The 13,316-nt window shown below is 35.2% G+C and overlaps 1 protein-coding gene across 1 annotated transcript in view; it reads left to right on the top strand.

The window, feature by feature from the left end:
* The window catches only part of Clk (circadian locomoter output cycles kaput protein Clock), a 60,647-nt gene extending 58,301 nt beyond the window's left edge, over positions 1–2,346 (top strand). Inside the window, exons 12-13 of the mRNA XM_089646043.1 lie at positions 472–588; positions 2,009–2,346. Of these exons, the coding sequence (XP_089502169.1) occupies positions 472–588; positions 2,009–2,227 (336 nt within the window). The 3' untranslated portion in view covers positions 2,228–2,346. The remainder of the gene's footprint in view (positions 1–471; positions 589–2,008) is intronic.
* Positions 2,347–13,316: the final 10,970 nt, after the last annotated feature.

Below are 13,316 nucleotides of genomic sequence, written 5' to 3'. Positions count from 1 at the left end.
TTTATAAAAAAATTAAATGGAGTTCTACGAATTAAACACAAAAACAATAAATAAATGCATTTGATAGTTCAGAATTGCTTGCATTGATAAGCTTTTGGATTCCACTACGTAATATTAGAAGTCGTGATTTATTTAATTGCAGTAATTACTACCATTTGTATTCCTAACTGCCCAGAATACTTATGAAGTGAAATAATTATACCGAGTCAGCGGACATCTTTAATTTATGACTTACTGACTAATGCAAAATATTGTTTCCGAGGCAGTTTAGTTATGCATAGTAATTATATACTTTAATAGTGTATATTTTTTACTATGTAAAAGCCCCCGAAAAGGCTCCAATAAAGTAATAAATTAAATTAAATAAGTTTTGCAATATCATTTTTTAACCCGGGCGTTTCTAATTAACTAATTTTGTAACTATTTAGTGGTTGTTAACTATGTATTTATATTTCAATATAAAACATTCAGTTGCAGAAAAAACACGAAGAACTCCAGCAGATGATAATACGCCAACAAAAGGAGCTGCGGCAAGTCTCGGAGCGGTTGGTCATGGCGAGATATGGTCTGCTTCCCCCCATCATCAATGTAAGAACCGTCAAACTATTCAAATTACTGTACAAAAAGATTCATTCTCGCCGGGACTGCTTCGTGATAGTGGGGTAAACAGCCAACAGTACGCGGCTTGTATATTTTCATGTTTTAATTATATCTATACCTGTAAATATTGTTTTATTTCTTTCTTATTTAACTTTAGATGCCAAACCATCAGGGGAACACATCTGTAATGTGTCCTTATTTTATGTTACTATGAATTTAAGTATGCATATATTATTTCCTACTAACAATCATTCGTACAAACGTGTACGGCTAAGGAGGTAAGACAATCAGTTTTTTCTCACACAGCCGTTGGGAAACGGTGGGTCCCCTCCGATGTACAAAAAGAACAAGTCTTCAGGAGAGCAAAAAATCGTGATTTTGGGATTTGTGCATTTTTTAAAATAAACAATGATTGAATTTTGGACACACGATCATTATTATCTCTTCTATTATTAACACATATTCTGAAGTCAGTGTTAAGGACATAGCCGCTGTGCCCACATGATGCACAGATGGGGCCTTAAAGAGTCGGCGATGTGTGAATGTGGTGCAGTGCAGACCACCGAACATGTGGTCAACGAATGCCCGCTCCATTCATTCCCCGGCGGGACTGATGAGGTTCACATGTCGACGCCTGAGGCCCTAGAATAGCTCGCAGACCTAGATGTCCCCCTTTGACCCCCCCACCATACGAAAGAAAAAGAAGGATTAAAAATATATTTTATGCGGAAACTTCAATATGTAACTAAAATATGTATACAACAAAGTTTTTTTTTACTATAATACTTACTTATTAATGGATGTATTTAAAAATACTCCGTGAATATTAAATAATGTAAGTGTAAGCGTGATTGCGACCTGATTGATCGAAAGAATTCATTGCCTGATCTATATCTGCCGAATTTCAGCGCGATTGCATGTCAAACTTTGGTTAATTTCTAATTCCAAGATTTGCATTAATTCATTCACGAAAAAAAAGTCAAAATTCAATTAAATATATTTAAAAAGATAATTTATTCTTAAAAATAGTCATATAAATATATTTTTTTAAATACAAACCAACAACACAGTAAGCTGAAAATGTTTCTCGTGTTGGAGAACTTAGCCAGTCGATGAATTGAACTCACTACGCCTGAGTGGGACCCAAATACAATGTCAACTCAGCCACTTACCGAAAATTACTTTGTGGCCCCATTTTTAATTAAATATTAATGAAACACTGAATATATATGCGGACCTAGATATTTACATAATTTTTTGTAATTTCTATTTCCCTTTATTCAAGCAGTTAATCTCAGTAGGGATGGAAAGTATCCCCGCCAATACAAAATATTGTATTACAAATTTTTTTGCAAAATTTAAAAAAAAATTGGATTGACAAAGGAGTAATCCGTTGTTCGTGTTTTAGGTATCGGTGCCGTACAACGTAGGCGGGTCCTCTAGCGATGCCACAGATATCTTCTCGGCGGGCCTTATGCCCACCGGCCAGCAGCGCTCCATCATCGACCAGTCCATGCAGCAGATCGTCGACCCCAACGAGTACATCCCCATGCAGATGTCGCAGCAGCAGGCGCAACTGCTGTTTTCCTCGCCCACACAAAACCAGAATCTCGACAGGGAAATATGAATTATTATAAACACAGACATTTTCTCCGCGGGGCTCATGTTCACCGGCAAGGAGCGCTCCATCATCGAGCAGTCCATGCAGCAGATCATCGATCCCGAAGATTACACCCCCATGCAGATGGCGCAGCAGCAGGTGCAACTGCTGTTTTCCTCGCCCACACAAAACCAGAATCTCGACAGGGAAATATGAATTATTATAAACACAGACATTTTCTCCGCGGGGCTCATGTTCACCGGCAAGGAGCGCTCCATCATCGAGCAGTCCATGCAGCAGATCATCGATCCCGAAGATTACACCCCCATGCAGATGGCGCAGCAGCAGGTGCAACTGCTGTTTTCCTCGCCCACACAAAACCAGAATCTCGACAGGGAAATATGAATTATTATAAACACAGACATTTTCTCCGCGGGGCTCATGTTCACCGGCAAGGAGCGCTCCATCATCGAGCAGTCCATGCAGCAGATCATCGATCCCGAAGATTACACCCCCATGCAGATGGCGCAGCAGCAGGTGCAACTGCTGTTTTCCTCGCCCACACAAAACCAGAATCTCGACAGGGAAATATGAATTATTATAAACACAGACATTTTCTCCGCGGGGCTCATGTTCACCGGCAAGGAGCGCTCCATCATCGAGCAGTCCATGCAGCAGATCATCGATCCCGAAGATTACACCCCCATGCAGATGGCGCAGCAGCAGGTGCAACTGCTGTTTTCCTCGCCCACACAAAACCAGAATCTCGACAGGGAAATATGAATTATTATAAACACAGACATTTTCTCCGCGGGGCTCATGTTCACCGGCAAGGAGCGCTCCATCATCGAGCAGTCCATGCAGCAGATCATCGATCCCGAAGATTACACCCCCATGCAGATGGCGCAGCAGCAGGTGCAACTGCTGTTTTCCTCGCCCACACAAAACCAGAATCTCGACAGGGAAATATGAATTATTATAAACACAGACATTTTCTCCGCGGGGCTCATGTTCACCGGCAAGGAGCGCTCCATCATCGAGCAGTCCATGCAGCAGATCATCGATCCCGAAGATTACACCCCCATGCAGATGGCGCAGCAGCAGGTGCAACTGCTGTTTTCCTCGCCCACACAAAACCAGAATCTCGACAGGGAAATAAGAATTATTATAAACACAGACATTTTCTCCGCGGGGCTCATGTTCACCGGCAAGGAGCGCTCCATCATCGAGCAGTCCATGCAGCAGATCATCGATCCCGAAGATTACACCCCCATGCAGATGGCGCAGCAGCAGGTGCAACTGCTGTTTTCCTCGCCCACACAAAACCAGAATCTCGACAGGGAAATAAGAATTATTATAAACACAGAAATTTTCTCCGCGGGGCTCATGTTCACCGGCAAGGAGCGCTCCATCATCGAGCAGTCCATGCAGCAGATCATCGATCCCGAAGATTACACCCCCATGCAGATGGCGCAGCAGCAGGTGCAACTGCTGTTTTCCTCGCCCACACAAAGCCAGAATCTCGACAGAGAAATATAAATTATTATAGACATGGAACAGTAATTTATAATTTTATTGGTAAGGCGCCGTGAAGCGCCTCTTGTAGGCCTGAGTGAAATAAGGCAATATGCATTTTTTAGGATATTGTGCTTATCTTACGGTGCACTTTAATGTGTAGTTCAAGGAAATTGTGCTTATCTTATGATGTGGTGCAATACGTTTTACGGTTGCTCACCTTTTTGTGGACCTTGCCTTCTATTTAGTGCGCTGCAATGTGTAGGGCGGGGAACATGTGTTAACCTTAGTGTGCACTGCAATATATAGTTAAAGGGGATTGTGCTTACCGTACGGGTAGTGCATGGAAAATTGTGCTTACCTTACAATGCACTGCAATGTGTAGTTCAAGGAAATTGTGATGCTTAGCTTATGATTTTATGATGAACGGCAATGGTAGTGCGGGAAAAGGGTGCTTTCTTACGGTGCACAGCAATGTGAAGAGCAGGAAAATTGTGCCTACCTTATGTTTCACTGCAGTGTGTGAAATAATGAAATTATGCTAATATTATTATTCACTGCAACATGTAGTGCACTGCGGTGAATAGCGAATTGTGTTTACCTTACGGTGCATTACAACGTACAATGCAGGTAAATTATGCCTAACTTAAATCGAATTTCAATATGTATTTTAAAGAAGTTATGTATACCTTACGATGCTCTGAAATGTGAAGTGCAGGGAAATTGTGTCATGCGTAGGAAATTATGTTGAAATGGTGTCTTGCAAGGAAATTCTGCTTACGTTTTGGCGTACCGCAATCTACAGTGCTAATATGACTTATTATGACAGTTTTCGCAAATTTCGGCCATTAATACAAAAACACAAAATATTGTCATTTTTAATGATTTGACAAAATAAAATCGTTATCCAAAGCATAAAATATGTTAGCTTTTAAACTGTCACAAAACTGAATAAGAGCCTACTGATCTCTAAAAGAGAACCTTATTAAAATTCTGGTATTTTTATAATATTACATGTGACTGGTATTTAATACAGATACTTTGGAAAACTGAAGAAATGCCATGTCGTTTGATTGGAGATGGAATCCCTTGGCTGTCCGAACCTGTGCCAATTTTCACTATTTTGTGATTATTATTTTTTTGTTTTTGAATCTCTATTTTTCTACTAGATGTTTTCATACATCTAGTAGAAAAATATAAAAAATACAAAAAAATAAAAATTACATTTTAAGAGAAAAAGATAAATACACAAAATTACATTATATAAGATATCTAGGTGACTAAAATAATATTGGTGAGTATGTTCAGCAATCAAAAATTATTTTTTACATATAAAGCACATGTCCTACAAAAAGTGCTAAGGCTTGGGGCTTCCTTTATGACATTTGGTAGGTTATTATAAAGTTTTTGCCCTTTATAAAACGCGCTATTTTGTGTGCATGAAAGTTTAGTTTTGGGAAGCCTAAAATCTCCGCGTCTTCTCGTAGGATAATTGTAAACATTTTCTTGGTACATAATATTTCTTTGCAGATAATTTGGGAGGATATTATTTTGAAGCTTATACATCATTGTTAACGTATTATATATTATATGTTGTTTGGTTGTCATCATATTTAAATTTTGTAACATAATTTTAACTCTAGTAAAAATGTTGCATTTTAAAATTATCCTCATCCCCCTATTTTGTATAACGTGTAGTTTATTATTTTGGGCTTCGTTACATAATAATAAAACACTAGAACAATAATCTAAATGCGGAGTAACAATAGAATTGTAAACAAGGCGCGTTGTCTTTAGATCCAAGTTATTTCTGATCCTTTTTAGGAATCCAACTTTTTAGCAATTTTACATGTTATGTATTCTAAGTGTTCATCAAATTTTAATTTTTCATCTAATATTACACTTAGATATTTAATACTACTCACCCTTTCTATGTTTACGTTATCAATTTTTAGTATTACCTGATCGTTTCCCCCTACACTATCCACAATTAAAAACTTTGTTTTCATAACATTCAATTTTAGTTTGTTTTGGTTTAACCAAAGTGTTACACAATTTAAGTCAATTTGTATTTTTTCAATGGCGTCCTTTAAATTTTTACTGGCTATGTATAACAATGTATCATCAGCAAAGAGTTTAATTGCACAATGCTTTAACACTTTGATAATATCATTCATATATATAATGAACAACAATGGACCTAAGACAGAACCCTGCGGAACGCCTTTATTAGTGTGATGTGGTTCAGATGATATACGACCATATTTTGTTACTTGCGTTCTTTCTGATAGGTAATCAACTAACCACTTATTTTCTTTACCATTAATTCCAATATTTCTTAATTTCTTGATTAATCTATCTCTGATAGATTAATGATATTTAATTGTGCTTACGAAGCTATATTTTTATCGGTACGTGAAAAAAATCAGGGTAAACATATTACTAAAAATTACTTCAGAAAACGTAACAGTGAGCTTGATAAATGTATTAAAAAAACTCAATTTGATTAGAATTTATTGCTCATATTTGTCCCGTCTTATAATAAAAAAAATAATCAACTGGCAATTAATTAGTAATATATAAATACTGTAACAATTAATAGATTTGAATTTCGTGATGTAGGTAGATACCATTATGTCTACTCGTATTAAATATATTGCATTCGTATAAATTTCAAATTATCCATTTAAGGCGATGCACTACGTCGTGTAATATTTTAAATTGATCCGCTATCAATAACAACCCTTACGTAGATGGCGATAAGGTTTAAATTCCCGCTTAACACAATCCGCCTGTTTTCATTTATGCAAGAAAAAAACATGGCCAAAAAGTGCCTTTTATTTTATTTTGTGGATGTTTAGGCATAAATATTTAAAAAATTTTCGATCATTTTATAAATAACTTAATTTGCCACATTATACAATAAAATCATAACCCAAAATGGATTCGTAAGTAGGAGATTTCGAACTTTAAAGCAATTTTCATAGGCCTTTACATTCTTTTTTTTGGGCTAATAAAAAGACTTTAAAAGACTAAAAAAAATAATTAAAGCATCTGAAACATTTCTAGGCGACCAAATTTTCAAACCAAAAACACATGATTTTGCATTACTACGTATGGCATCGCCTTAATTTAAACAATATAATTATGCAAGCCCTTCAAAAACTCTTTTTTCAATTCAATGAAACTATATTATATAGGGCGTTAGATGTAATATACATTATAAATATGAAATCTAAATGGCATTTTGGTCTCCGGTGACTTTTTGTTTTGTTTACACCTAAAAACCTAAAAAAAAATTTTTTTTTTGATATCTAAAAACAACAAAAAAATGGTTTGATGAGTTTGAACCTTCCTGTCAACCTCTTCAAATGCCGATCTGTTAGGACCGACATTTATTTCGTGTATTAACTCCTGTGGTGTCACCCGATTTTAGAGAAATGCGTACAATATTGTGATTGCCACCGATATGAATGGTAGAATGCTTTGTCATAAACAACGAGCCTATCTGCCGAGTTTCAGCTCAATCGGATGTCCGGAATTTCCGCTTCCAATATTTACATTCATTCATTACCGAAAACGAAAAAGTGAGAGTTACAAAGAATAAATAATAACACAAGAAGTGCCTTGTGAGCGTATATCGTGATCAAATATTTGCCTAATCAAAGGTTAAATTTCCAATACAAAATAGTGTTTACGAAATTCAAATGAGATCCAGATCTACAATATCAGGCGAGGGTAAGTGAGACGGAGGGCTGGGCTAGTGGGCTAAATTTGTATGGAAGGCACTTCTATCTAGTGTGGTCAGGAATCGCTGGATAAAGTTTGTCAGGTACGTCCTTAACACCCTGTGTAACAAACATTTTTTAAATATTAATTTATGTGTACTTGAGGTCAAAATACAAACGTAGTCGCCCATTACTGGGCTTTTGAGTACACGGATATATAAAGAACATAAGTCCAAGTACATAATAGGTTAGTTATTATGCAAAAATTTTTAATTGATCAGACAGAGGATTATTGCATAACAATTTTCGGACAAAACAGTAATTTATAGCTACTTCAACGGGTTAAAATTAACGAACTGATCTACAAAATGCATGGTATTTGACGTATTCGTGAACCAGGGTACATTGTAATTAAATTAAGTCAGCTTTCCTGTACATAAAAATAAAACATAAGAAAAGTAATCCATATTTTGTAATGTTATTGTAAACATGTAATAGAATTATCACATGTACAAAATATACAAGAAAAATTCTGCCACCCGAAATTTGAATCTGAAGAATCCATTTAAAACTGGATTTTAAAAGAAGGATTTGAATTTTAAAAGACTGTGTGTTTGTAATGTGCTAAATATACTGATTACCTATATACTATTACATTTCTTCTTCCTTCGTGTAGTGGGGGATTCAGAGGGGAACAGTGGGGTTTAGAAGGGTTCATAGGTCAGTGATTCTAAATCAAGACGGGGAGTAAATGCAGCGGGCATTTGTTGAGCACATATCGGTGAGTATTTTTAATAAGACGTCCAATTTTTGAGGGAGATGTTCCCTCAATATTGTGCGACAATAATTTTAATTGTCCCCATATATAATGATTTTCCTTGGGCGGGGGACCTGTTGGTCTTTGGCCCCTCATTTGTATTTATTTATTTATTTTTCAACATAATTGTATTTTATAATATTTTCCCTACTGCATTGTTTTTTCCTACCGACATTTTACATTTTCAGTATTTTTTATTTTATTTTACGAAATTTTAATATAATCTGATCTAATGTAATCCTATTTATCTATCTCACTTTAATCAGTCTGAGTTATATAGCGACTTAATCTGTATTCGGAGGCCCACTTATTACGTGTGCCGCATCCCTCACTGCCTACACACGCGGTAACAATAAACGTACTGGCGACACGCGAACAGGGCGGCACACCTGTTGACACCTCTGATATGCCGTCGTCTTTTTGTATATATTAAAAATCTGAATAATCGATACATAGGTAAGCAGGGCCATCTAAACAACATTGCATAACTTGGAATGAAAGGTTTGGACCAAGCAATGCACTGGTGCCCTGTACACCACTAAGTGTGCCTACGCATCAATACAGCTCTGGGGCCAAAGTGTGTTTACATTTTTTAAAGAGTTCAAATTATTTTTTTTCAGTATATCCATAGTGAGTAAGAGGCATATGAAAATGTGTAAACCTTATTTAGATGTACCTAATAAATAAATAATTTTAAAAAAACGGGTTTAAACCAAAATAATTTTATATTAAGTACCTATATATTGCTGTAACAAATACAATATTTAAGAATTAAAATAAATTGTAGTAATTCATTTCAAAAGTTATTCCAAAAATAAAAATGTTATATTTTCAACCGTGCAGTTTTTACATAATATGTATATCATGTTTTACGGTAATTCACTTTAACACTTCCGTTCCAAAGTGGGGTAATACACTTCCCCCAAACTAGAGTTTTGTGCGATATCTAAGTTGTTGTACTTATTTAAGAGTGTCACTGGAAAGGGCAAAAATAATATTAAGGTACACGGTTACTTCTCGATTATATGGGGGACCCTACGTGATTTTTACCTTAAGGTACATAAAGGTTTAGAATGAACCTCGATGGTTTATATTGTTCATTAATTATAAATAATTTTATCGAATTGATATACAGATACCTAGAAAATAATGGTTTACCAACATTTTTGTTGACATTAGGCGTATTAACAAATTTTCTATCGATATACCTACGATATATTTTTTTTTGTGTATTACAGACTGTGTGTCCATTTACAATACACATGTAACATTAACTACATATAGATGATACGAAACAATGAAAGAAAAAATAATAGAAATAACAAGTTATAAATAGTGATTTTTGGCATTGACATGCCTCTTGAATTCTTCAAGGCTACTATTAAAAATATCGATAGTCTTGGAGGCGTTGTTTAACAGCTCCATACCCCGTGTCATGCTATGCCGAGCCAGTACATCCGTTCTGCCACGTGGGATACATAGCAGATCATGGTGCCGTCCCTGGCTGTAGTTGTTCGGTACGAACAACTTATAGCATTCCAGAAGGTATGGGCTATCTATTAAATTATTAAGAATATTGTACGCCGTTACTGCAAGGGCCCCACTCCTCCTCGAGTGGAGACTTTGGTAGCGCTTTTCGGCAAGCAAATCTGTAGGTATCTGGATGTACAATATCACTAATTTAATATAACAATTAAGTTGGTTTTAATAAATTTTTCATCAAGTAGGGCTGATTTATTTGGTGAAATTGTTTAACTCTGGATGTGCAAAAGAGCGTTGGTTTTGATGGTCGTTAAATTGTATTGATACTTCTATATTAATTCCTACTTTGTACCTATAATTGTTTTTCTTGTATATTTTAATATGTTTATAACAGGCATACCCACTAATTTACTGCACTGTTTATGAATATATTGTATAAACTATGTAAATGTATAAGTAAAGGCTATTTTAACGGGCGTAAAAAATTAAATAAATCCTTGTCAGATATCGTATTAAGCTCGCTTAACATAATTTAAAAAAAGCGTTTAAAACCAAACTACGTGTATATTTTGTATTTGTATTTTTGCGTAATTTTACTGAAAAAGGAAAAACGGTCTAATTATTATATTTAGTATAGTAGGTATCTATTATTGTGGATATTGTTTGTGAACACTGAAGAGATAATACCTAGAAGTGCGTTTTATACCGTCCGATATGAAAAAATAAAACTGATGTCGAGTATTTACTTGGCCCATCAGGCTGATTTGTTCGCGTTTAGTATGGTATAGCCGGTATGGTCTGATAGAAGTCAGTGTGTCTCCCTCACTGTTATAGTTAGAAATATGACCTAAACAGGGTTAGAAAGAGAAAACGCCACGCTTCATATTAAAATCTAGAAGTTAACCACAGATGTACTCAAATTTACTCCTCTATTCTCTTTAATCATTATTTTTATGTGAAACGACAAAAAAGTAAGGCGATAGTAATGTTTATAATACATTTGTCTAATAAAACGTCTTTTTTTAACAATAGTTACTGTATAGTAAAGTAAATATGACATTTTTAAAATTCAATTTTTTTTTAAATGTAAATGATTATTTCAAAACTTAAAATTTAAAAACGTATTTCATTCCGTTTAAAAAACAGTTTTTAGTTTTCGGATACGTTTAGAAATATTGCATTTATTTGAATTTTATTGCAAAGCGGAAATACTCTGGCCTTTTGAGAGAATATGCCAGAGGCCTGATCGGTTAAGAGCATCATACAATACTACATCAGAACATTCAGACAGACCAATAAAGTTTATTATAATATGCTCAAGAAAGCAATTAGATATTAGAAAATATTTTAATTAAATAAAAATGAAAACACTTTGTTTAAAAACCACGAACTAATTAGTTTAATTTTGAACCCTGAAGATACTTCTACCAGGCGAAACCAGTCGGTCTTAATAAAATATACAATAATTCGTAGTTTTTAAACCAAGTATTTTATTTTTATTTAATAATATGTCGAACCACAAAGTGACTGCTTTTTAGCAAAATATAGAAAATATTTGTTCAATTTCATCAAAAGTTGAGCTTACTCGGACACACGGACACGCGGACACACGGACACGCGGACACACGGACACACGGATAGATGGACACACGGACACGCGGACACACGGACAGATGGACACACGGACACGCTGACACGCGGACACACTTCTATCAGTTTATTTCTTTAGTGTATGTATAGTGAAGCGTCTACACTCTAACAGTGTCTACAGATTCAGCGAATGTTGTAAACTTATGGTAATTAATAAATGGAGGGAGTGTTTCTAGAAAGAACAAAAAATATTTCTGTGAATTTGTGATTTAATTTACTGAGAATTTTCCACCTTTCTACGCAGATTCTACGGTAGCGGTTTTCTAAAAGTGGTCAAACCAAATTAATTATTCATGCAGGCCGAATCTCACAAAAACAAATGTTTATATATTATGGAGATTGATTGATAATTTTTGGAGTTGTGTTCTGTTTTGCGTTTCAACCACCCAGTGACCAACAGTGCTATTTTTTGGACCAAAACAGAAACACATTTGAAAAGTGAAATAAAAATATGTTAGTAAAATAAAAAGGATTAAAAAAAGAATAAAAAAAAACTAATCTAACCTAACCTAACTGGGTTTTTTTCATCACTTTTCATGACATTATATTTTTATAATAGCACTTCTCATGAGAGTTTTGTGTGAAAAATTTCGATTCTAAACAAAACTGGATACAATTGGTAGGAACTGGATACAATTGGTAGGAACTGGATACAATTGGTAGGAACTCATAATGTGAACGCCATACAGCGATTACACGATTAACATCTAGTCAGTTACGGGTCGAAGGTCGACGACACCGAAATTTTCGTTGTTTTTTCGAAACTTTAATCGATTATTTCTGTATCTTTTGTAATCGGGTGTTTCAACCGTATCCGAACCGTCTCAATTATCATAATACCGCCATTATGCCCATTGCTACTATAAGTATTACAACCCTCCTAACCTACAACCAAAAACAATACTACATACTAATAATAATAACCTTTAATAGTACAATTTTCAAAATATTACTGGGTATCTGTTTTTAGAACGATACAAACTTGCGATGAAAACCGAACTCTTAAATTTGAAACTGTTTGAAAATCCTATCAAATTTCCATCTTTGTATTATCAATTAATTAATTTTAAACATTGATTAAAAAAATCACCTGGAAAGGCAATCTCAACTTTTATTTATCATCACGCAACAAGCCAGAAGGATAATGATAAATGTCCCAGGAATTGTATTGCATTTATCCTGGTGAACGCATAGTCAGGGCTCGCCCTTTGCGGGCGCAATTGGAGCATTGGCGTAAGGCACTAAGGCGCATTAATATTATTAATATTTATGTCCTTAACTTTATTTTTCACCGAAACGGCGCTACACAAATTTACAAAACATCCGAATATTATTAATTACAGTGATCACCATCACCTACCTAGGCGTGATAAGGGCCGTCAAAATTTTACTCGCGCCAGGTTACGTGTGCATTGTTACAATCTCACAAGAGGAGCATATAGATTCTACGACCTGTGGGCACGTATTATGCCGGCACGGCAGATAAAATCAATTCTACAAAAAAATATCGTCAAGTTTTTAGCGTATTAGGAACAAATACAGACAGTACGTAGTACGAAAGTCAATGTGGTACGTCAACTTTCCGATATGGAGTGATTTTAAACAAATATACAGTAATAAGATATTTGTTTTAGTGTAAGTTTCTTCGTCTGGTCATCATGGCGAAAGGAGTGTAAGGAAAATATATATTATATGAATGTGAGAACCCGAGAACCAAATACTTAAAAATAAGAGCACGTAAGTGACGATGTATAAATGTGGATGAAGCAAGGAGTGTGCGCAAAGACCGAATTGTTTGGCAGTCCGTCCTCTCTGCCTACCCCTGAGAAAAACAGCGTGATGGTTAGTTAGTTAATATATGGAATGTAATGTTATGTGTATAAAACAGCTGTTTATCACACAAATTCTTTAAAGATTATTTTTA

The sequence above is a fragment of the Hesperophylax consimilis genome, chromosome 23, assembly GCF_061612785.1.
Source record: "Hesperophylax consimilis isolate HC1 chromosome 23, BYU_Hcon_1.0, whole genome shotgun sequence".
Classification (NCBI taxonomy): domain Eukaryota; kingdom Metazoa; phylum Arthropoda; class Insecta; order Trichoptera; family Limnephilidae; genus Hesperophylax; species Hesperophylax consimilis.
Note: the sequence above shows the minus strand (reverse complement) of the source record. Positions and strands in the feature narration are given on the sequence as shown.